Source organism: Pterocles gutturalis, unplaced genomic scaffold, assembly GCF_000699245.1.
Source record: "Pterocles gutturalis isolate BGI_N339 unplaced genomic scaffold, ASM69924v1 scaffold8499, whole genome shotgun sequence".
Lineage (NCBI taxonomy): Eukaryota > Metazoa > Chordata > Aves > Pterocliformes > Pteroclidae > Pterocles > Pterocles gutturalis.
This window is the reverse complement of record NW_010133279.1, coordinates 1665-27727: the sequence shown is the minus strand read 5'-3', so window position 1 is coordinate 27727 and position 26063 is coordinate 1665. Positions and strand designations below refer to the sequence as shown.

Below are 26063 nucleotides of genomic sequence, written 5' to 3'. Positions count from 1 at the left end.
CAGGAATGAAAGATTCGATTACATTACTTGAATAATGACTGCAGCACTGATCCTTGAAACTGGAATGATAACAGCTATGTCCAAGGCACAGCATTTGGAAGAACTCAGCTGGAATAACTCTGTGCTGCTTCTCTACAAATGCCTGACATTGGTATAATTTTGAAGCAGTGAAAGCTGTAGCTTTTGACCTTCAGTGTTGAAGCCAGTTGGCAAATTGGCAAAACAGACGAATCCATCTCCATCGTGGTAAACATGCGTCAGTGTATAATCATATAGAACAATTAAACCACTTTGCTCTTATCCACATAACATCAAATCTTAGGTACAGATAGAATGTAGGTGATTTTTTTTTCTCCTGATGTCAGGTATGGCTATAGAAAGAATAACTTTTGGTTTTTTTTGAAAGACCAAAGGATTTTTTTTGTTTAAATTGGTGTAGTTAAAGATCTGTTAGTATTTTCAGAATGAACTTCAGATGATGATGCCCTAAATTGGGCAAAAGAACGAGAAGCATATTATTTTTCTGTTTGAACATTAGCTGATAGGAAGAACCTTTACAAAGAGGCGCATAGTTGCAAGGCAAACCCTGAATGAAAACGATGTGATCTTCAGGACAGGCAAACTGAAATCCAAGGGAAAAAAAGAAAATGCCTTTTCATGGAAATTCAATATTGCAGGGTAGAAAGAGGCCAAACATGTCTGTAACAGATATCCAGCTAAGAATGTTGAAAGGACGGATCTTAACAGAGCTGAATAAAAAGCCAACATAGGTTGTGTCCTACAAGTATGTCTTACAAGTAGTGTAGGATTGCAATACTAACGTCTGAACAACTTTCAAACCATGCTGAGCTGCTCTTATTGAGAGCCAATTCAAACACGAGGAAAAGATTTATTGACAGCTCTTTTGGAGTTCTGTAAGATCTCAAGGACGGCAACCAGCCATCAAGAACTTTGGATCTAGGAGGAGTATCTGGAGGTGGTGCAGTGAGATCAGTTTTTGGCAGTCCACAGGTCAGAGCAGAGACTTCGCCGGACATCTGTATTAAGTAGACGAGCCAAACCTGGCTTGGACAGTGTGGAACTGTCATGGTGTTGTGGCTCTTTTTCTTTTGGTCTTGGAAATACTTTGGGAACCAAAGTAGTGCAAAGAAAGTGAAGAGGTCTATGCTGCACTAGAGCAGGATCCTGGCCTCAGGCCTCTCATGATAATGGTAAGATCACAAAGCACTTCAGAATCACCACTCTGCAATAAGCTGGTGTAACGGCAACATCAGGAGAGGATGTCTGATTTTGGCAGCATGCATCTGCTCTCCCCAGCTCGTAGCTGTTAACAGTATGCTCCTGCACAGCAATGCTACAAAGGTGCCCAATTGCCAACTAATCCTCATACATTTAAGATGCTCAAGCTGATAGGTCATGCAGGACACTTTAACTAGAGCAGTAAGTCAGATGGATTCTGCACTGGCTATACGGTGGTTAATTCAGTGCCACACAGCTTTTCTCCACAGCCATAGTGTAAGAAACGTCTCCAATACTGGTGTTTTTTTGGATAGAAGAGTAATCCTGAACTCTGACCGCAAACTAGGGCTGCCCTAGTTATACCAGCCTTTGTAGTACAGATGTTGTCTGTTTAATTATTCTATTCTATTGAATAAATAAATTCCTTAAAATCATACATAAAGCCTAAAGAAAATGGAAGAGCTTTTCAGAAAAAGCATTGCAAAAGTTCAATGGACAACCTGAGAGGTTGTTAGCTGCTGACCCAAAAAGGGATAATGACAGAATTCATATTCCTCTACAGAAGCTTTCAAGACAGACTTTGCAATACTTAGGTGGAACACAGCTGTGGTCTCCTCATTTTCATAGTCCCTTTAGAGACCACACCCCATGTGATGGAGGACTAGAAATAAATCCAATTCACTCCATTCATCTGTGCTTTTGTCCATGTGCTCCCTGAAATGTGTATATCATTATATATATTATATATATAACGATATTCACATTTCACCTTTTTTAAACTAGCCACTTCTTACCAACCAATTAGTTCACTCATGTCACAGTTCAGTGTTTGTTGTATCCAAACATCCTCCACACGCAATTTCATGTAGAATTTGATCTGAACACTCCAGTAGGTCAGTACATTGTCTATACAGCAGAAGAGCAAGTACATACAAGAGCAAGTAACTGCTTGAATGATCAGGCCATACATTCTTAGCAAAATGGCATTTCTTTAAGTGTGAAAAATGAAACCTGTTTCGTAAGAAACACAGGAAAGATAAGTTAGTTAAGGTGTAGACATCTTTTGTCTTTCTTTGACCTTTCGATATTTAAGCTTGGAATTTCAGTGTTCCCTTGATAGAATCTTTTTATGAAACAATAGGAAAAGAAAAACGAATACTTTATATGGTCAGTCATACCCCCCAAAAGACTACCCAAAACCCAAGAAATAGAGATTTTTTTTTTTTCCTGGCATTATTCTTCTTCTGGAGGTGGAGACAGAGATAGGGGGAGAGAGAAAGGAAAAAGGTGACAAGGGGTGGAGAGAGAAAGGTGTGTGTATGTAGCATTATGGGAAAAAAAATGATTCAAAATACTGGCTCTTTTTATAAACAATGACGACAAAAAATAATGAATTTGACCAAGAATTTGACAGTCTTTCACCTCACAGAAAGAAACACAATTGTAGCACTTTTCATCTATTCAAACTGGGAGTAGAAGGTGTACTTTTTAGCAGAGAGGGTCAGACACAACTGAAACAATTTGCCTAAGGACATGGTACACTATCTTTCATCTTCAGTCTGTGTGTGAAGGTTGAATTTCTAAAAACTAAACAGATATTACAAGTGTCGAGTAGAAACCAAAGGATGATTTTTTTTTTTTTTTGGGTACATATCCTACAGGAAATCAAACCGCCTGAACACCATGGTCTTTTCCAATCTCAAAAATTCAAGAATGATTCCAGGTCTCAGGCTGGGGCTCCAAACAAATCCTTCAACATGTGCATGGGTCACGCTGTCACCCTCCATCTCTGTTCCTTCGTGTCCACACTGATTTCTGCCTTTGCCCAGTCTGCCACTTCTAATAAGGAATTTCTTAGTGTTTGAGGAGCTGGGCAGGTAGGGGAAGGTATCTTAGAGACGGTTCATCCCTCTTCAGGTGGGCTACAGTGTATTTGGGATAATGTACCCAAAAGCAGTCTGGCACCTTTGTTACTGCTCCTTATAAAATGTACAGCAAGATATATTAATTTCTATTTAGGAAAAACATAAAATAATTTATCTGTTTATTTTGAAGGTATTTGGAATTCGCTGGGGAATGCAGGAATCATCAGGACAGGAGCCTATATGCTTCAGGGTGATACAGAAAGGCAAATTTTCACAGTACTGGCAATGATGTGGTACAGAGATGGTTGGAAAGTGCAAGGGTTGGAGGCAGGCTGAGAGACTGCTCGTCTACCAGTTGCAAAACTTTCCCTGCTGTCTGGTTCTAGATGAGCAGTATGTGGTCTACCCTTTTCATCCTTTTCATCGTACAGAACCTCATGATTTTTTTTCCATTCGCATATGACAGCTCGTTCATTCTGACCTTGTTAACTTACTCATCTGATGTCTTCCTTCCTCACTAAAGTCAAGCTTTACGTCCAGCATGCACAGCAATCACTGATCCCAGGAAGAAAGTCTCAAGCGCAAATGAACATCTATACTTCAGTCTAACACGCATTGTATTGCCACAACAATCCTGAATCTAGTTTAACACCCTTGAAGCAAGATATATTTGAAAGGAGAAATCTGAAGTATCCAGCTATAAAGAGAGATGCCTGTAGTTGGTTGTAAAAGCATTATTTGATAACTCAGAAGCCAGGAGGGATGAAGAAAGGTATTTTTCCTACTTGTTGATGGAGGCAAGGAAAAAAGTTACCTTTCTTCTAAAAATTAATCAAAACAGCTTTCGAGGTGAGACAAATATGAAAACTATGATCTTAGCACACAAGATAAAAGCCTTTTCACTGCAGTTATTTGTTAGCTCTTTGTTCCTTGACTTAATTGCCCCACGCAGCTTACACAGCAGACCTTTTGGAGATTAACATCTCTTCTTCAGCTACAATAATGTTGTATCAGAACAGAATTGGTTTGCATATTTAGTGATTAAAAAATTAGTATATAGCTAGCTACTTCATTAGTGGAAGTACTACTATATTGCTAGCCTTCAGGGAATATTTTTAACACCTAATAAAACACATGATAAAAATGCAGGCAAACAAGTCAATTCTTCTCAAAGCAGGTACCATATCCAACAGTGTCAGACTGAAATTACACGCATTAATTTTGGAGTGTGGAATGAACGCAGGGTCTTTGTAACAAACCCTGAAAATTATTAGCAGGTCAATACATTGTTGCCTAAAAAGTTATCATGGAGTGGGACATTTCATAAGTCCCAACCTAAAGACCATAACCATACACTTTAAAGGTCTGAATGGAAATTTATACTGTTCCAAGTGTCCTTTTGAATGATGACTTCTAAGAAAAATTAGTGACTTGGATGACTGGTTGTATTCCACAGTATTCAGCAAATCTGTCACTTGGATCTATTCTGTACTGGGACGTGCTACTTAGCATCTGAGATTCTGGTTTTGTGAGCTTTACAGGGGAAAAAAAATAGTAGCACGTACGTTGGTAATGACATGCTCCATTACAGAGTAAAATGTCCAGAGTGCACTCATTTCAAGAAAATGAAACGTAAATGTACAAAGCACATAGGAAATCCATTTCAACACTTAATCAAATTCAGTGGGATCAAACCTTGATACTCCTCTTAAGAAAGAAAAGAGTTTTTATCCCAGCATGAGAGAATGGATGGTCACTTTTGTTTAAAGATTTTTTGACAGAGCCCTCCTTCCCATCAGTCACTGCAATTAGACCTTTTTTTTTTTTAAAAATCCTTCCAGTCTCCCTCAGAGTTGTGGATTTCCCCATTGTGTAAGCCTGATAAGTGCTCAACATCTCACGCGAATCATGCTTAACTCCAATCCATGCCAGGAGGCTCTCGCACTCTTACAGGATGACTGTTTTTGCTGGCACCCCATCAGGCAGCCAATGTTCTTGTCACAGAGGAGAAACCTTGCCATCCTTGTCAACAGAGACCCAGCTGCTGACAAGCCCATTAAGATGCCATGGCACGTTGTTCATCCCTGTCCTGTTTTTTAAATTCCTACTAGCACAGTCATAGGAACTACTTTCTTTCATGACTCAAAACAGAAAGCACTGGCATTACTGAAAGAATAAAATCTCCAGCATACCTGTTGAACAGTCTGAACCCGTCCACTGCGGTTCACAGCTGCAGAGTCCCGTGTCCAGGAGGAACGTCCCATGCCCCGAGCACTGCTCCTGGCACACGGGAAGCGACGTTTCACAGTTCACCCCGCCCCAGCCCGCGGAGCAGTGACATTCCCCTTGAACGCACACGCCGTGGCCAGAGCACATTGGATCCAAGCAGTCCTCTGGAAAGCAGGGAATATACAATTTAGCATAAAACTACCACCTTAACTGTGGTTTCCTAGTGAAATACAGCATCAGGGATTTAGATTAATTTGGTGATTTTTGTGCAAAAACCCAAACTGAAAGGATGTTAACAAACACAAGGAAAAAACAGCCCATGTTAACATCTGTGCAAAAGTATCAGCCAAAAACGAGAAAAAAAGGCATGCATGTAGACTTTCAGAGATCATATAATTCTGCTCATCAAGGATATTGTCTTAGTTTTAAAATACAGATTCCCATGACAGATCTATTAGTCCAAGTTGGTGAAGTTTGTGCTTCAGCAGCAAGGCTGGGAAAGAACTGGAACAATTAATAATTACTTCTACAATTGTGCATTGTGTTTCCATTTGGGTATTTGTGTTCTGTGTTTTATTTACATCTGGCAAAAGAAAGATTTATTCTTTCATCTTCCTGGGGAAAGCTATCTCTACAGCAGAAAATTTGATTAAAAAAAAAAAAAAAAAAAAGGCCATCCACTAACCCAGAGTAGTGAATCTCTGACTGAATGCTTGCTGTAAAAAAAAAATCTCATACACTCATAAAAAGTATGTGCTGGGCAATTGCAGATAATGAACAGATTCATAAAAGTTATAACGTACTGATGAACAATTTGCAAACAGACAAAGAGCTAAATTTGTTCTCAATTTGGATTAAACTATTCCTAGTGAAAAATTCAGGAGCTCTGTAGAAGAATTTAAATCAGCTGGTTAGTCCTGTATAATCAGCATATTCTTTCATAAAGCCCCAGCATTTCCTTAACGAGACAGATTTCAAGCAGAACACAGCCTGCCTTCTCTGGAGGCTGCAGAGCTGGAGGGGAATCTGTGGGGTCCGAGCATGGGAAACAATTAGCCAAAAGCCTGTTCGTGTTAGATCAGGCTTCAGACTAATGTTAAAGGGGCACTTAGAAAGTTCTTGTATGTATTTTTCAAGTATCAGGACAAGTACTGTTTAAAAATTATATTAAAAACTTAAAGAGAATTCTGTGCCACACAAACGGAGAGATGCTCTTTGCTCCAGGAAGGGAGGACTAAACACTTCAGACGTAGAGATTTACAGCCTCCAGTTTATAGGACCTTTTGGCCTGAGAAAAAAGAAGTGATGCTTTATCTTTTGAGCTGCTACGATCTTCTTTCAAGATTTATGTTGTACCTTTTCCAGCCTTCCAGGCTTGTGCACAGCACAATGTAATTCTGACAGAGGGGGATGAGTGTTTCTGGACAACGCCTATCTTGCTAAGCACAGGACAAAAATAGTTGGCATTTTTTTCTCATCCTGAGACAGCTCTTTATTTTGCTGATCTTTTAAAATTAATTGAGTTTTAAAAGCATCACTTTTGTAACGATAATCTGACAGGACAAATTCCAAGCGCTCCCATAGCAATGAACACATGTAGCTACTGGTGTTCCCTGGATGGTACATCTGTTACTGTGTCTGCTATGTCAGCAACACTGCTATAACACTAAACTCATATTTATGTACAACTATGTAATCTCAATTCCTGACAGAATTACTTCCGCTGCTGCACAAGTTACGTTGTACAACACAGTAAACTGACCAGTCATGTCATGCACAGACTGCTGCAATACAAACCCGCCGTACCTGGACGTGCACATTTGTTTCACCCACCCTATTTCTACAGAATTCCCCCTTTAAAAAAAAATTAAATGTCTCTTACTTTACAAATCCAATGTTTTCATACTTTTAGTTTCAATAGCTGTCTGAGTACATTTATCTCAATTATTTTTTTATCACATTATGGCAAGAAACAAAGCAACTGAAACCAGTGGTCAGCATCCCATCAGCTGCGGGCTTGTTTGGCATCACGGCCTCAGTGAGTAAATCTGTGTATTGCTCTGTCCCATTTGGACTTTCTTGGGTTTTGTCCATTTCTGAAACTACCAGCAACTGAGTATGTCAGAAGCATTGTCTTGATCCTCCCTTTAAAAACAATACCAGATATGTCAAATCCATCAAACCCATCCTGGACATTTTTCTGACTAGAGAATCCAAGCCCCATAAAGAGCCTCCTCTGTGTGCTACTCAAAAGAATTACCTGAAATCTAGATAGCAGGAAGCACACAGGATGCTGTCACTAGCTTCAGGCGAAGGGGACTAGTGAAAAATCATCAAATCAGGGCAGGCATGAAGAAGAGTTCTGCTTTCTGAGGCTATTCACAGGGGAAAAATGTCAAAGCTGATGAGCTATCTCAGAAATGCTAACAGGCAACACCAGCTGCTTCTTTCTACAGATGAGGGCAGAGACACATTGGTACCATAACCAGCAAAAGTACAGTTACTTGTTCTCAGAATTTCCACTTTTTTATTAGCCAAGCCTTAAAAGATGCTCGTTTAGTACCCTGAACACAGGCTTACAGTAAAAATGATGTATGACAACAGAATCACACAATCTGCTCTGGTAAACTGAAACTGTTTGCTGCTCTTTTGGCTTTATATTGTCGGTGTGTTCCTCACAGAAACATCTAAGAGGTAACAGAATGAAGAAAGGGAAAAACTGATTATGTTGTGCTGATTACTTTGGAGAACCGTCACATCATATTTTGTTTCCATGTTCTTCTAACTGTCTTACCCTCAAGCTTTTGGCCAAGTAAAAAATTCTGCACAGGCTCTCACAGCGTGTGTGAAGGGAGGAAGGGAGGGAGTTTACTGGGAGCAGGGAGGACTGGGGATGCCAGCCACCCTTCCTGAAAAAGGTATCTGGAGAAGAAAGGTGGAGACAAACAAATCAAGGCCATCTCACAACTTTCACAAAAAAAAAAAAAAAAAAAAAAAAATCTTTGCTTTGCTGCTGGGATGTTTTCCAGAAAACTTTTGGAGGATTGAGAATTTTGCTGAAAGGCAAAAACTTCCACGCGGTTCTGTTCTTGCTACTGAGATTCAATGGAGGGAGGGAACGAACTGAAAGAGAAACTGAGTATTTCAGAGGACTGCCCACACTGCAATTATTAGATAGTCTTGTTAGACAATGTTAAATAATTTTAATCTTGGAAATTACATGAACAGCTTCCACTGAGACTTTGCCTTTATGTTGGAGAATTTTCTACCTGAGCAGTACTTCCTATGAGAGAGTAAAGGCGCTTTAAGGAGAACAGTACTGCTTCCCAGGGAGCTTCTCACATCTGTGGGAGTTCTTAACTACCTTAAAAGAGCTTTGGAGATTAAAGACAAAAATCAAACCCTCTAACTATAGAGAGGGAAACTTCACAAACCTTCCTCACAAATCTCTCCTTTGTATCCAGGGACACAGATGCAGACGCCCATGATACAAGTGCCGTGGCCAAAGCAGGTTGGATCAATGCACTGTTCTTCTGGAACATCACACTCTGCTCCTTTCCACCCATTTCGACACACACAGTGACCTTTCTCATATTCTCCATTTCCACTGCACAGCACTGGACAGGAATCTGAGGAAGGCAGATTGACCTTTTTAATGTATTTACATACTTACATAGATTAACATTTATTGCATTTATCGTTCTGTAAAATTACTTTTCCACTCCAGCCCCCTGATCCTCCATTTGCTTCGAGGGTTGTGACAGGCTGAAATCTTTGAAGTAGGTAGTGCAGCAGTAATACAATGTCCTCGTCTCCTTGGTCTGCCCCACTAGTATACCTTAATTTTATTTGAAATGGGATATCTTAGAAGATAAAAATAGGTCCCTCCCCTTGACTGGCCTCTGCAGAAAATTTGCAGTGATATCCACTTATGATTTTCAGTAAGATTAATATTTCTTCCGTGTGAACTGAAGCAAGACACTGCCCTTTTCTTCATTCTTCTAAGCAAACTTAACCTTACTGAAGTCTAGGCCATTACTGATCTGTATGTAAACCAGAGATGTGGAGCTTAATTTTACAATCCAGTATCAATTTCTGAACCAATCGAGCTTTTAAAAAAATGTAGTCAATCCTAAATTTGAGCAAACATTGGGAAAACATGAGAACTTCCAGACATCATATGCAGCAGATGATGGATAACACTGACAGAAATGTCTGAAACAGAAATAAGCTCACTTACAATCTAGCATGGGTTTTGCCCCAGTGCTGGAAAACAGCCTCTAAGCTGCGTTAGGTGTCTTTACTACCCCCTATTCAAGTCAAGGCCACAGAAGCATTTGACTTACTTATGCAATTTTCTCTGAACTGGAGCTGCTTGTCACTTTTAAATAACGGAAAACATTATGCTAAGCTAACACACTTATTAAAAAATGTATTTTATAATCACAGAGCAGATTCAAAGAGGGATGGAGGCATCTATTAACTCTGAAAGTCAGGGAGAGAGAAGTGGTTGATGCATCTTAGCTCAAGTACAGCATAAAGAAACTTTCTATGTGTGTGCTTCTGCTGTATCTGCTATCTGGCTGGAAAAAGGAATTTACTCTCCTTTAATCACTCTGAATCTTTGCGAGCCCAGCAGCCACACACCATAATCACGATCCCTGTCATGCACTGCAAGTCAGTTAATACGAGATTACCTTTTGCACAATCAGGACCAAGGAATCCCGGGAAGCAGTGGCAGTGCCCCGAGATACATTCGCCGTTCCCGTTGCAATTAGTAGAGCAGTCATCCAGGACTTCTGTTTATTCAGAGAGTCGTGCACAAAGGAAAACACAAATGGGTTGAATTTGAAATGAATGGCATCTTCCCCTCACTCTGCAGGACACATCTCAACATACAAATAGGTGCAGAAGTAGTAAAAGGCTTTTTCCTTCATAGTGAGCATAAAACAAAATTCCTGCTCAAGCAGCTTACAAATATTAGATTTTGTCTTGACAGCTTTGAGATAACAAGTGCATCATTTATATTACACCGAAAAGCTTTTAAAGTAAGTGTTTATGTAAAATTCACCACCATTAAAAGCACTGCAAAAACCAGAGTATTTGCTGAAAAATATCCACCTTAAACACTTTCTTTTATTGCTGAAGTAATTTGTTTGAAACCCGTTGATGGAGTAAATTGCCTTGTATGGTGTTCGCTTGAGCCATGTGGATTGAATACCTCGGAGGAGGGTAGGATTTCCACTTCTATACAATCAGATGAAAACAAAATCATCTTTTGCATCGTGAGGAAACTCAATGCAATAAAGGACTACAAACTAGATTTGAAAAAAAAACCCAACAAAACACCTTCAATTCTGATCTTAACCTTGCCCATGTTTCATCACACAGCTTCGGATAATAAGCCACTTAACCTCGTACATCTGGGGACAGGCTCATATCCGTGCATGGATTAGCTGTTTTCAATTTACACATATATTTCCTACAGGAATTCAGTGGATTCACTGATTTATAGAGGTTTGATATAAAGAATATGAAGCAAATCCACGGCTAAGATGCTCCGCTGCAGAGCAGGTCACTGTCACACCAGCACTAGGGCTGAGGTCTCTGCAGCCCAGGCGGGTGCTGTGCAGGACAGAGAGGGGCTGCAGAACGGTGGGAACCGGGACTGTCCGATGGGCACCTGCACTAACAGATGTGGGATAGTACCTCAGCTATAGGAAGACAGGAGACGTGACTCCTCTCTCACAGAATAATAACTGTTGGGGGAAAAGAAGAAAATCCAGATCCTTTTGAAGACTATCTATTCACAGAAAGTGATTTGGGAGGAAAACCTTTTTCTCAAGAAAGGGCATACCACTGGAATATTTAACCTAATCAAATCTAATATACTTTTAAACTCAAATGTAACTTGTCAAAAGATGGATTATAAGCACATCCTACAACTAATACGAATAACTGAAATAAGTTTATTTTGATATTATTTATGAGCACTTGGACGGATAAGGATTGGTTCCTCTTGAAAACTCCAAATATTATTATATTTGGTTTCTGATTTGGACTGGAGTTTGGCCAGGTTTTATGCTCTTTATAGAGCATCAGCAAAGATGCCTTATAAATTGCTTGAATAAGATTTTCTCATACAACACTGAATTTTCTTGCTTGTAGAAGCTTCACTTCTCTGAACAGAGCAAATATGAACTTTTAAACCAAAACCAGTCATTACATTTCTAACTCAATTTCTAAATTATTTTCCTGCAAGTCCTTCAACATCTTGGTATTTGAATCATACTGTCCTCCTCTGCAAGGTGTTTACCATCAAGTAAAAATAGCATCCAATTGTTCAAAAGACCAGATGGCATGTCCATTACTAGTAAAGACATGTTGCTAAACATATGGTAGAACAGGTTAACTAAAGGGCATAGTGGTTAAAGTCTTGCAGCAAACCGAGACAGTCATAAATACAACACTTCACTTACATTTAAATTCCAAAGAAACCCTGCGTATGAGCACTGCTCACTAACAACACCTACAGTTGCAAACATTTGTCCATCTCTATATATTAAAAAGGCCGTAAGGACCTGACGTGCCACCAGGACACTGTCTCCTATATTTGCCTTCTGCGTTACAAACAAAATGGTGCATTCGAATAACTGCATAAACCAGCAGGACCCATTCATCAAACAACAATCACAACCAAATCCACAAAAGCTGCCTTTTAAATTTTCTAACGGACTAAAATACTGGAAATAAGAATGTAAAGCCTGGATAATTTTGTCGGATTTATGGTTCTCATGTCAATAGAGAGGGCAGACATAATCTCTTTTACTTTAAGCAAGAGAACGCCAGAGATTACTCAAGCATTTAAGCTACCGTGCAAAATCTTAACACACATGAAAACTTCACACTTAATTAATTTGATAACATCCATCTTTAATACACAAATGCTGGCATTTGTCTAATATTGGCATAAACATCAATTTGCTCTACTGAGGTTAATTAAACTAAGCTGAAATAAAACATATTTAAGAGAATACTCACAAGAAGCCAGAACCAAGGTCAATAATTTCTTTTCAATTGCAGCTTTCCAATGTAATAATCAAAATGACAATTTTATTGTAATTGTTCTTACCAATTGCTGTAGTTAGTACAAACACTTGCTCCACTTTCTTTCCATCGTTGTAGAATGCCATATGCCAAGCTCCTTGATCCATATACTCAATGAAACCTGTCTCTTGCAGTGAAGTTAAAATCAGATTCCTGGGAGCTTGCTGAGGCTCCTCGGAGTTTTTTGGTTCCTGTTTAATTAACTGTTTTCCATCCATCAGTTTTACAAAATCAAACTGAAATAATAATGAGCAAAAATTAACCACTTAGCAAATTTTTATGAATCTGCTCTGCATGTCTCATTCAAACAGGAATAAACTGTTGAAATCTTCAGAGGAATTGCTTGACTGACTAAATATTCACCAATGTGGACAGGAGTTGCATAACTTAGTCTATTCAGCATCAGTTTCCATATAAAAAGCACTATGGTAGGTCAGAAACATGGCATAAAAACTTGCTGTTTGCTATGGCAGGGTAAATCCAGACTTGCTGCGCTAAATACAACAGATTTATTTCAAAAACTACATGTCTAATGGGAATAATTCCAAAAATCCCAAGCTGTAGTGCCTATATTATGCAGTGATTAATCTCAAATGCCAGGAGCAGATTAAAGAACCTATTGTTCTATACCAGATTGTTAAATATTTGTCCCTTAATATCAATACTGTATATCAAAACCTAAATACACTTTTAATGTTTATTTAATTTTATTAATGCAAATAAGTATCTATTTTTTACATGGAAGTTCTTAATACCTAACCAAGTTGCTGCTGACAGCTTTAAGACCAGTTAACCTCAAAGCATCAGAGATATAAAACTTTCTATGAATCCCTGCTCAAGAAATATACGTATTTCTCTAGGTTTTCCTAGGCATTCTGATTTTCAGTAGACTCCAACTTCAGCTCAGCTAAAGACTTAGCTTCAATTAAAGTCAATGACAGCTAAAAGTGCTTATTTCTAAGGTCAAAACTCTAGCAAATAACTTTTGAGGTTAGACTAGATGCTCTCCAGAGGTCCCTTCAAGACAATCTTTCCATGATTCCATATATAAGTTTATCACACTCTATGGAGTATGATCCTGGTATAAGAAAGCTGAAAAATCTATTATCCTTAGAAACGACTGCTTCATATGCCAAATACATTAAGCCTAAAAAAAAAAAAAAGTTGAACATGACCAGCAATGTCACATATTCTTACTGCTTAGCTAGGTTTTCTCTTGCAAAATCCCTAGAGTAAGCTCTCAAAAATAATCTTCATATTAGAAACCAGAAACAGCCTTTTTTTCTTTTTCCCTCCTATTAACTCCTTATACTATGTAATCTGTTTTGATGAAGTCATAAAAAGATCAGAGCATTTCCAAATGATCTGGTATTTCACCCCACTGCCCCTGCAAAGAAGATGCCGGAGCTACACAGCAGCGCCGTGTGGACCTGCCCAGCCTCCCGGACAGTCCCATCCCAGTGGTCACAGCGGTGACCTTTCTGATACGACACTGTCCCTTCTTCTGAGAGAGCATGGTTTTGAGCTAGACCTCAATAAAAGAGCCTGCTCTTTGTGGTTACCGCCAGTCCCTTCCTCCCTCCCTGCTTTGGCAGTACACAGTGAACATTTGCATCCACTGCTGTATGAAAATGGCAGCGTGATAGAATCAGCGTTATTCCTAATTACCTGAGTGTGAGTAGGTGGAATGTTTCTTCGGCCATAAATTCCCAGCAGAGAATCCTTTGCCAGCGAAATGTTAAATTTCAGGTACACGGGGTGATGGATAGTAATCTGAAAGCGCCAGAATAAACCAGGGGGGATCGTCTGCATAACTTGTGCTCCAATCTCCACTTCTCCTGTGTCTATGGCCCGTCCCTTCTGAAACACTGATTTTCCAGAAACAAACAAAACAAATCAGTTGAGTATTCATGGGGGTAAAGATAATATCTCATGAGCTATAAACGTGCCTTAGATATATTGGAATACACTGAAAACAACCTCTAAATAGAGGGTGTTTCACTGAAACAATTGAATTTTTTATTCAACTGGTTGAAAAACACAACTAAACTTGCATGCAGTATGTATGACAACAGGCGTCACAGAGCATTTTTGCCCTGGAAATCTTGAAACATTTCAGCAAATATAAAAAGGTAGAAGTGCTGCTGAGTAGACCACGGTCTTTACCTATCAGCTATGCAAACAAACCCCCTTCAGCTGACAATGCACCGAGAGAAGGCAGCAGGAGAGCTTCCTCTGGCACGTATTTCAGACTACCGCTGAGGAGGCATTGCATAAGCTGCACAAACGGACACCAGTGAGGACAGAAAATCCATCAAACCTGGCAGGTCAGAGCCCACGTCCAAGCCTAGATTTCTATTAATCACCATTCCTAATGATTTTATTATGGTAGTGATAATCTAGTCCTGGAGAAATAAAGAACATCTCTTTTGGCTTGGACGTCCCGCACAAAGGCGTAACGGGGGCATGAGGATAGGGACAGGCAATCTAAAGAGAAAACTGGCATCATTTCCTAATGCCTACCGATAAATCTGCACCTAACTACAGTACAGAACTTCACACATGGGTATGAGAGAGCTGAAACAGAAAGGGAAATGGAATGCATAAAGAAGACATTGCCAAACTAAATTGGAGCTGGCTTGCTTTGCTGGCTTATGTCACCATCTCTGTATTTTAACGCCTGCCTGTGACAAGCATCGTGACATGCTGCAAATCACAGACCCAACCCTGCTAACATCTGAGCTGATTCCATTGTAAGTTTTGCAAAACTCTAACTCGCATTTCCGTACTTTCTCTCACCTAGAAAAAAAAAAGCAGGATAATCTGCTGCACTGGAGGAAGAGTCGAGAGAAGACTGAATTCAGCAGCTGTACCCATTTATGTGTCAATCCATTCCAGCATCACAGTGAAGGATATAGAGGAGCAATCAAAGTGACTGGAGCCTCGCCTTGTACAATAATGCATATAAATATCTAATGCAACATAATGTACATGAAATTTTATAAATTGCCATTGGAAATTAAAACAGCAGTAGCAAAGCTTGGGCCAGCTTTTTCCCGAACATATTAATAACAAAGACCCTCAGTGGGATCTTACATAGGCTTTAACTGGCGTAGGAAGTACTTAGCACCCTTAATGAATAGAGATTTAATTTACAAGGCAGGAGCAATTCTCAGGGTACTGGATCTTCCAGCTTTACAGCCGCTTCTTTTCACCAAACCTACAGCAAGAACTAGGAGCTGACTTTTAACACCTTATCACATAAAAACATCTATTTTCAGATCACAGAACTCATAATACTCTAAAAATGGACCCGTTAGCTAGTGAGTTAAAATATTTCCAAACTGCTGCTTTAACATTGCTCAAGGTGAGACTACTTCTGTCCAGTTTGCTTCATGGAAAATATCTTGACTGTTGAGATTTCAAGAGAATTAAACTTCCTATGTGGGGCAACACAAGTGGATCCCTTCCCACCCCAACCCATCCAAGATCCTACTCAGCTGATGTAAATTTAAAACCCTTCTCCTCTATTTCCAGTACTCCAGAGATATTAAATCTTAATGATTCTTTGCAAGCAATTACCCCGGGTTAAGTAAAACACTAAGGAACTTTTTGGTGATATTGACACATAGTAATTAATGAGATTCAATTACAAGACAGTAGAGCACTGAGTAAAAAGTCAAGGATACAGTATCATTTTTGAAGTTAATGGTGTTATTGGTGGGTGTTCAAGGTCCTTTAATATGCAGGAACTGCTTCTTAGTTTGTTAAAATGAGAAGGCCTGTTTCTTTGTTGGAAATAAAAAGCATTATGTCTTTAATCAGGGAGTATTTTCACTAATTGATGTTATCAAATTACGCTGAATAGAGAGTGTTGCTAGGCTCAAAACAACGTATCTCTCAGTTTTTCCCCATTTGGCTGAAAATATCTTTGCTTTAGCAATAATTTTACGTAACCTTTAAAAAAACAGATGCACTTAGATTTACCTTTGTCTCATTAGACAGGAAAGAAGCGCATACTGCTGTTCACAACGGTAACATGAAATTATAGGTATTATCTACCACCTACAGAAAGTATGCAGTTGCAGTATCTCTGCCTTCAAACACAGTTTTTTCAGACAACCACACAGCATGAAAAGGCTAATGTAAGAGCCACGTCTGAAGTGCATGTTTCCATATTCATTGAGCCACAAGCCTTTCTTTATAGAAAAAGAATTTATCTCTGTTTCTATGCTTAATTGAACTAAGCAGGTCATTGGCTGTACAAAAAAGGCATCTGAAGACACATTATTTACAGACTATCCTCGTATACTTCCTCACTCTGTCTTGAAAAAGTCTGAAATAAGCTTTTAAAATTACAGTGCTGCCATACAAGTTCTGCTCTTAAAACACCTTTCTCATAACAACATTCTTCTTATGACAAAGTATCGTTTATTTATCTATATTCAATTCCTTTTACAGCTCCCAATCTTGCCAGCTGGTATTAATTCTTTCCTACTCTTTCTAAACACACTTTCCTTACAAGTCTAAAACAGAAGATAGACTCCTAATCACAGGTTTCTCTTGGCTTCAAGAAACTAAAACTCGCAACAGCATGGTGCCAATTATCTTCACAAGAAAGTCCCCATATGCTGATTATTACTGATCCTGAAATAATCAATCTCCTTGTACTCCCCTGGTAAATACCAGCATCTTTAGGACGTCTGAGGTTTTACTCACATTACTACATATTAAAAAGTTAACTCAGCTGTGGGTCAATGTGTTATAAAGTGACTTCTTAAAGAAATCTGACTTGCTGGCTTGTAAACTTGATTGTCATTAAAAGATTAGTTAAAACATAGACTTTCAAAGTCTGGAAAAGCATTCTGTGTTGCTGCATTGAGTTGGGAAAATGGGAACTCACAATATCTGACAGTGGTTATTTATCCCTGTGAAATCAGATCAGAGGCTTCAAGTTTACAGGCAAAGTATCAACTTTCTGTGGTATCCTGCTGTAGTGAAAGGAGTTGCCTGTTTCCAAATCCTCCTTCCCAGTACATCTACATAGACAACTCGTTACAAGCACTGGGAATAAAATTACTGATATATATTAAAAGTAATGGAAAGAAATAAAACCAGCAAAAATTAACCACAGCCAGGCTATACATGTACTAGTGCCTGGTACTCAGTCCACATTTTTCTTGTGTTTTCCCAAGTGGATACTCCTTGTTAGCATACACTCTGGATTACAGGTTACCCTGAAAAGGTGACAGTGAACAAGTGGGACAACAGCCTAGCTGTTTTCAAGCCTGACCTCTGAAACTGCTGGATAAGCCCCTAGTGAAGGGGCTCTGCTGTCGTAGCCCTCCGTGCTTTAGCGCTGCAGGGGAACTGCACAGCTGCACAAGACACTGGGACTGCCTGGGGCAAGGCAGGGGGTTTGGTTTTTTACCTACTAAACTGAGTGTCTATTGACTCACATATCCTTTTCTCTGTTTTCAAGCATCTGATTTTTAATGTTTTTCCTGCACATTCTCCTTTGGAAGCCAAATGTTCTTGGAAGACCTTTTATTAAATCTGCAATATATTGACAAAATGCTTTAACACAGTTGAGGAGAACTATTTGAGATATTTTCCATGGTGCACCAGGACAAAAATAAAAAAACATATAAAATATTTACTGCAATTCAGTACCAATCCATTCTACAGGACAAAATAATGGATAACAGCATCATTGTCTCCTTACATATATTTCTATTGCTCGTTTATCTAATATGATCCCTATCCAGTTGTGTCACATTGATTTGTAAGACTATTGATGCGAGATGTAATCTTCCTTCTGGAGGGACTGGTACAACAATGTTCCACCTTGTCTCATATTTACAGCCATGGATCTTACCTGGCATACACAAAATCAGATCACTGCTCTGCTCTAAAATTTGAAAGCTCTGGAAATCTCCTATCGTTGCAGAGCTCTCGCTACAATTTTACCTTCCTCCCAACAACTGTAAAGACTAGGGTTCTTCTTCTGCTCCCACTCACTCTTCTCTGATCTATCATGATTTATCCACTTTTTCTGAGTGTCACAAAAAGAAATGGGAGGGCCATCTGCTTCCTACAGTCAGAATGCATCGCCATGGTGGTCAATGGGAAGCATGGGCCAGAGGTTGTAACTAATATTGGAGGAGGTGACCTAGCAACATTTAATGACAGGACTTGAGAGAAAGGAATCGCGCATCTCTGAGACAGCCCTGCTCTCTGTTTCACACTCCTGGCTGCACTGTCTACTCCTTTCCTATGCCAGCTCTGGCACTTCTCTGTCACTTCAAAAGAGCTGATACAGCCACTCAATGGCAGAAGCCTATTCACATTTTTTAATGAAGCTATTTTCTGCTGCCACAGTGAACTGACGTGTCTTGGTCGTGCATGAGACAATCCCTGCAGCGGGCACGGGGACGCAGGGAGCGGCTCAGGGCGGGAGCAGGGGCAGAGCAGGGAGCTGCCAGACCTGCTCAGGCGTTTTGTGAAACCTCAGTAGATTCCTGGGAGCTGATTCACTACGAGTGGTTAAGCCAGGATGTGACAGGATGTTGTATTTTAGCTTATGCCTTCAAGAACTGGATGCCTTTAAAAGCATTAAGATTTCTACCCTTCTGCATATTCTGACCTGTCGGTACAAAGCTTCTGCCTGAGATTGACGTTGGTCTGCAAGACAGGCACAGCATCAAGCCCTTGCACAAATGGGAACAAGGCAAATACGATCTCACCTCCTGTCTTAAGACAGCCAAACGCTCTGATTTCACAAAAGAAGGGTGATTATGTTGCTACTGAACATTACCTTCCTAACGGCCTGGGTCGGTGGCTAATTTCAGTGAGAGTTCTGCTGAAGGAAACAATCTCGTTATGGGCTTTTCATACTTATTTTAAAATTTTACTAGAGAAGACAGAACCCAAGCTCAAAATATTGTCAAAGTGTAGCAAATACAAAATCTGAACAGTCGGAATGTTTAAATATTCGTAATCTGTCTTCTCATTCACACATACCTTTTTTTTCCATTTTATCAGAAACTTTTCCTCCGATTGGTGAGTAAGTAGTATCCATGGATTCTGTTCCTTTATTTCCTTTGCTAACTCCATTTTCATAGAGCTGCCCTTCAACAGGCTGTAGCTGCCAGGTTAAACCAAATAAGTGTACTGCTGCAAAAAAACGAAGACCAATTAATTGATGTCTAAGCTACAGCACCTTCAGTCAGACTAGGAAAGAATGTTATGACCCAGTTTCTGCAAAGTCAAATATTACTTCGTTCCGTTAGTAATAAGTCAGGATTTCAGGGCGTCTAATGAGCAATTTAGTATTTTACCTTAAAACTCAATGTTTAATTAGTTTCCACACTTCTTTTGGAGTTCGGCCAGGTCAGGGTGATGAATTTCTACAGCAATTAATGGATATACTTGCAATTAAAAGGATAACAGTTGAATGAAATTAATATTGTGTGACACATCGTAATGCTACACCAATGTTGTCCCTCAGCTTTCAACTGTCAAAGAGCCCAGAGTTTGTTGATTAAAGCACTGCCACCAAGTAAAACTTCTTCCCTTTCCAAACCAGTTCTAAGTGAAACTGTGCCAACCGTATTCCCAAACCTTTCCACTTAGGTTAAACATTAGAAAAAACACCAACTCCATAGATTCACTCTAGAATTACACCACAGATAAAAAAAATGTCTCTAGATTTCAAATATGTGCTATTATTCTGCAACACATATTAACAGAAATAAAGTTATTATTTATGTATCCACTGGGAAATGCACTAAATTAATCCTTTTATGGAGTTATTAACTATCCTTATTACCATACATGGGGGCTGCCTACTTCACTTCACCTACACAGTCATTCCCCTCTTCTGCCCTCCTTTCTGTTGTTTCTGATCTGAGGCATCGAAGGATGGTAGGAGAAAGACAACAGAGGATCTTATTTTAAGCATAGTACAAGAGTACTGCAGACTTTCTAGACAATTATCTAGGTCTTGCTGAGGAGGGCAAAGTCTTTCAAGGAAGAGGTTGCCTTAGCATTGAAGTAACTCAGCAGGAGAGACTGATGACCCACTGAAATATGGATTGAGGATACCCCCCGCAGAGGAGCTGGAATTGTCACACAAAGAGCAAAACCCGCATAGCAGGCTCTTACATGCAGCAATTTGCACTGAGTAGGATCTGCCCACAGTGGGAGCCCAAAAGGCAAGATATTTGCTGTTCCTGAGTCGTGTGGGAACCTCAGAGACTCTCAGAACTGTGATCTAGAATGGGTCTTGTATTTAGAAAGTACACTGTTTTCTTCTGCACTTCTGCACTTCAAGGAAAAAAAATCTCAATACAAATAAGAAACCTAGACTCTATTATCTGTTTTCTATGTGTTTGCTCACAAGCCTCCCTTGCATGCTGAGAAGTTAAATTATAGAGCAAAACCCATGCCTTCATTGGGTTCCTGGCAAGCTCTTTTTTGGAATGCAAAGCTGCCAATCTACAACCATTAATTCCAGACCCGTGCACTCCTGGATCACCCAGTCACAGACACATGATCCAAATCAAGCAAATGAGAGCATTTCTATCGAATTAGTGAGCTGACAGTATTTGTGACACCTTTGTATTTTTTATATTGGCTTCAGCAGAAGAGAGCCAAAAGTACTGAATTCTCAAACCACTGCTTCGCCATTGGATGTGGGCTCTGGAGACACACCACTGGGCAGGAAATTCCCACCCTCCAGAGGAGATACCAGAAGCTTACTCCAGTGTTAAGTGGTGAGATCTCAAGCCAGAGACTTGCCTAGATTACTTCATATTCTATGGACTTGAAATTGCCAAGGGACCATGCTAATACTTTGAAAAGGGTCTTGCAGGCAGATCACACAGACCTAAGCTCTGATCTTTGAGCTTATTAATGCAAGACAGATAACTACTACTCACAGAAGGTACAACAAAAATCAACACACTTTGACAGGCAACTCTGGCTGCTGGCTTGAGCTTCTGGACATTATTATGATTTAAAGAGTTAATAACAACAAAAAGGAACAAAGTTCAATGGGATTGATAACTAATGAATGTACATTTCATTTATACTAATGCAAATAATTATACCAGCACTTGAAAAAGACCAACACTGGATGCAAAACATAACTGCAGACATCAATAAGCTCTTGCTGGTTACAGAATCATGAACATAATCTAGTTGCTTTCTTATGCTATTTGCATTGCTGCTATTATTAATTTCCTAAGACAGCATTTGGACGTGCTGCAGAGGGTACGTCACAAATCAAGCGCTGAATATGTAATGCACCTTCTTCCTTACTGTATGGCTTTTCCAGATTACATACATTATTCATTCTGACACCCATTCACACCAATCTGAATAGTTTGCTTGCTTTGTCTTCCTTCAGACTGGGGAAGTGCTGTTGTTTTTGTAGTTGGTGCCAAAGCTTGGCAAGCTCGCAAAACTGTTAGTGTGGATGTTTGACAGTCAGTTTCCTCCCTGAGAAACACCAACTGCATTGTAGGGATCATGGTCTCTGCCAGCCTTGGACTTCTAGTCCGTGAGAGATGACATAGGATACTGGTAGACCAGCTTCACGTTAAACAAAGTGCAAGACTAGACAACAAAGCACACTGCTATGAAAAGAAGGTCTACTTGACTCAAACTGAATGACTTCTGTCACTGCAGAAACCTGCTCATCTTGTAATCTTAAAATCAATCTGATTTTCATTACATTAGCTATAGCTCTTGAGAAATTACCTTCAGATCCAGGTATCACTCTGGAAACAACCAGACCACATACACCAGTAAAAAACATTAATTATTAGAAATGCCTTTTTCAGAAGTTAACTACAGGGAACAATAAATGTTTATTTAGCAGACACAGAGCCTTACCTTGTCTCTTTATTTTCTGTGATATTTTTCTTTTACCTAGGGTATACATAATTCCTACAAAGCCTTATTTCCTACAACATATGTACATCATGTTTTAAATATACAGATATTTCACCAAATAAGATTAAATAAAACTTTCAAATCTCTGTCTCTCAAATCTCTTTAGAGGTAAGTAGGCAAGTACTGAATTTCATTAAAAAGCTCAAAAGAACTTCTCTTTTGAGTTATTCTCTTTGATTTTTCTAGTGGATTTCTGGCTTTTGCTTTTCCCCTTTTACACAAAGGGGCACAAAAAAACATTGTGGAATTCCACAGTGGGCCACAACATCATTTCCTACAGCACAAATATATTTGTAAGATTCTCAGCTGTGTTACCCACGTGTAGTGTCCACAGACCAAGTAGAAGACGGCATAATCACTCTGTCCAACTTAGGACTGGACTGGGTAACAGGGAGAGAGATTCACTGTCTCTGCCCCTTCCTCAATATGCAGCCTTCCAGACTGGCTTTTACACAAGAAGACCTTGACTGCAGTACTCCTGCGGGCTGGCTGCGGACTAACAGTCCCAACCGCCACCATTATGACGAAAGATGCATCACTGGATGTAGCTCAAGCTCCCACAGAACACAAGACCCAGCCTTTGAGGCTTGATGACTACACTGGTATTACAGAAAAAGCTACTTCGGCTCTACCTACCTGGCATTCCAGAACAATTCTGCAAGCAGATACCCTGTATTTTGCAGCACCTAAAATACCTCAGCTACTGGTGGGGTGTGTAAGGTCACTGGCAAACTGCTGCAGTTTCAAGCAAAACCCAAGTCAATGGAGATTAAACAGCTTGTTAGCAGCATCAGTACACTTCACAATGGCAAATTTCATACTTTAAGATAGGAGAGGCTGCGGTGAGTCAGCAGGAGCATCAGCCCATCAGATCCCCTCATCTTGGCCTGACTGAGCCTCTTGCCTAAACCTCGAGTGCCAATATCCTCCCTGCTGGCAGCATCCGCGCCCCTTTACCCGGCATTCTTGACGTTCCAACTTGAATTCTCTGTTTCCTTGGTTCTTCCATCCTACTGCAAAGCTCATCTGAAAAGATATTATTTCTTGGCTTGCTTAAACCTCCAGTATTTTCCCTCCCCTATCCTTACATGATGACTTTGCTCTGTGTGATAATTTGTGAGCTGCATTCTGCCACGAGCAGAGCTGTACATTGCTTTCACAGAGGTGATCCGGAGGCAGGCAAATATATCTGAAGGCAAAGTTTGACCTTCTTTACATAATGTTTAGAGACAGAGCTTACATGATGGATGCCACCATACCTATATTTAATTTATATTTTATCAGATAACCCTGTTTAATTCAAAGTTTCAGATAAAACTGTAGCACAAAAGCCGACATACACTTTTTCCCCCCCTTTTTTTTTACAACATGCATTATGGATGTTATTGCAGATGCTAAATTTGGAAGAGCCTTTAGTCAGTGGAGCTAGAGACTGGAGGATGTCACAGAATTCTGGCGAAACTAACCTTCTTCAGTCACCCTGCCCTGGCCAGGCTGCATGGTGGAGGTGCTCAGGGTAACTCTCAGTGACGTCCCTCCTGAAGATTCTACTTGTAACACAGAGCTTTTATTGGCTAATTTATTACGCTTCTTAAGAAAAAAATAATTAGGTATAAATATAATTAGGTATAAAACAGATCTCTTGAAGAAGAAGACTGATTAAAGGCCATCTACCCTTCCCATAAATTTCCTTTACGGAACAAAGACACGAGAAGCTAGTGTGGCTTTACGCTGCGTAAGATACTGTCTCTATCCAGAGGCAGGTTTGTGGTTGCTTCACATTACTGCTGCAAGTGAAACCAGTTGGGCCTCATTTGGAACCAAAGCCTGGGTCTTAACCTCTGAAGTACACAGCCAGATTGCTTATTTTGTTCAACATTTAAATAAAACAAATTGACGCTTGCAGACAAACTAACTCAGTCCCAGCAATTCTGCAGCACGCTCGTTTACATATTCACAAATATAAAAGCATTTCTTTTCAGAACTCGCTTTGTAAACTGGATTAACCCGCCATCTGCTACGAAGCCAATGATCTAATTTAATTTATTCTTATCTACCTTCTGTGTAAGCACAGCTTGTCAACTCCTGTGCTACACGTTTGGCAGAATATGAATAAGAGGCTTGGCTCCAGTGCAAAAGAGACTCTCAGTAGTGAGGAGATGTCAAAAAAGTCCTGTGCACTAAGTACTTACCAACCTGCAAGACAAACTTCAGAGGACAAAAATCCTACACATGTGAAGTCTCTACAAATTGCTGACCTCCACCAAAGGCTTTTGTTTAGCTTTCTCTGCTGTTTCCAGTTATTTTACAAAATCTCAGTAGATCATCCCCCTGAAGCCTAGGCTTTAGATGAGCTGCAGCAGAACCTACATCAGCAGCTGACTATTCTTTCTGCACCTGCTCTGACCAAGTGCCAGAAAAGTATTTATTTTCTCTAAATGCTAGCAGGTTCTGCTTATAAAACTGGATTTTACTGTGGCCTGAAGCCAAGGGAGCGTCAGTGCCTCAGTTCCAGTTGGGCACTGTAAAGGTGAAGCAATGTGAAACACCTGACACACAAGAGTCAGAATCAAAGTCCTGATCCTGACCTACAGAAGGGCTGTTCTTCTTTTGGAAGCTCATTTTGTAAATAAAATCCTATGTCCTTCTGCTCTAACCAAATTTGAAAATTTGAGACTGTTAATATTTGATTCAGTCTTAAGAATTTTTTTTTTAAATCCATATTGAACTGGTAAATTATTTTGGACCACATATGGCCTTTCATGAAATAAGGATTTTTCCATATGTTTGTTATACCCATCTTAACCTCTCAAGCACTCTCCTATTTCTCAAGCAATCTTCTCATTATACTTAACATATTTTTATGCCTGAGAATAGAAATATCCCCTCATCTTCTGCAATCCTCCTACTAGGATGTATAGTATGACTAGCCCAGTTTCACTTTTCATTAAGTCATATGTTAGGCTTTGGAACAAACAAAACCTAATCTCAGACAACAGTACAATGTTGTCAGGCTTTCTTCTCAGTGTATTTAAAGATTTGTGACAATACCAAGTTCATTAGCAAGACCCAGGCTCAGAGAGAACAGACACCGTGATGTCCAGCTGTGAAACCCTGACGTACCCGTCTCAGCGAGAGCTGTCCCACTACGGAGTTCAGCATCTGCATCACAGCTTTTATGTATATCCACAACAATTAGTAATATTTGCTATACCATGATATATTCTTCAGTGTAAAATCAGCATTTTTTTCCCCTTGAGCCTCCTCTGCATAATTTCTAGTTCTCAGAGTTAAGGATTTCTATTTTATATTGCATAAAGCTATGCAACCAATATTATAAATCTGAGATACATACGTCCTTAAAATTTGGCCTGGCCCTTCCCAGTGTTGAAACCATCACTTCTCTACCTTGAGCACAGTATGAGAAATGACAGGTCACAATGGCAGACAGCAGAGAGGTTTTAATTTCCTCACCCTCTGTATGAATATAATTTAAGACCCAACTCCCATCTCCAGTGCATACTCATAAATAGTGATAATATCATGAAGGATAGGGACAACTTCATATTCATACTGGAGAATTCATTTGCATATAAAACAGTCATTTTGTAGTCAGGGATGGTTAAATCTAAGAACATGGGATGCAATTTTCAGAGGCACTGA

The 26063-nt window shown here is 39.7% G+C and overlaps 1 protein-coding gene across 1 annotated transcript in view; it reads right to left on the bottom strand.

Annotated features, from left to right (window-relative positions):
- The window catches only part of LOC104467406 (teneurin-1), a gene marked incomplete at both ends in the record, with an annotated part of 112242 nt that extends 92626 nt beyond the window's left edge, over positions 1 to 19616 (bottom strand). Inside the window, 6 exons of the mRNA XM_010081174.1 lie at positions 5297 to 5497; positions 8768 to 8962; positions 10031 to 10132; positions 12466 to 12676; positions 14109 to 14308; positions 19464 to 19616. Of these exons, the coding sequence (XP_010079476.1) occupies positions 5297 to 5497; positions 8768 to 8962; positions 10031 to 10132; positions 12466 to 12676; positions 14109 to 14308; positions 19464 to 19616 (1062 nt within the window). The remainder of the gene's footprint in view (positions 1 to 5296; positions 5498 to 8767; positions 8963 to 10030; positions 10133 to 12465; positions 12677 to 14108; positions 14309 to 19463) is intronic.
- Positions 19617 to 26063: the final 6447 nt, after the last annotated feature.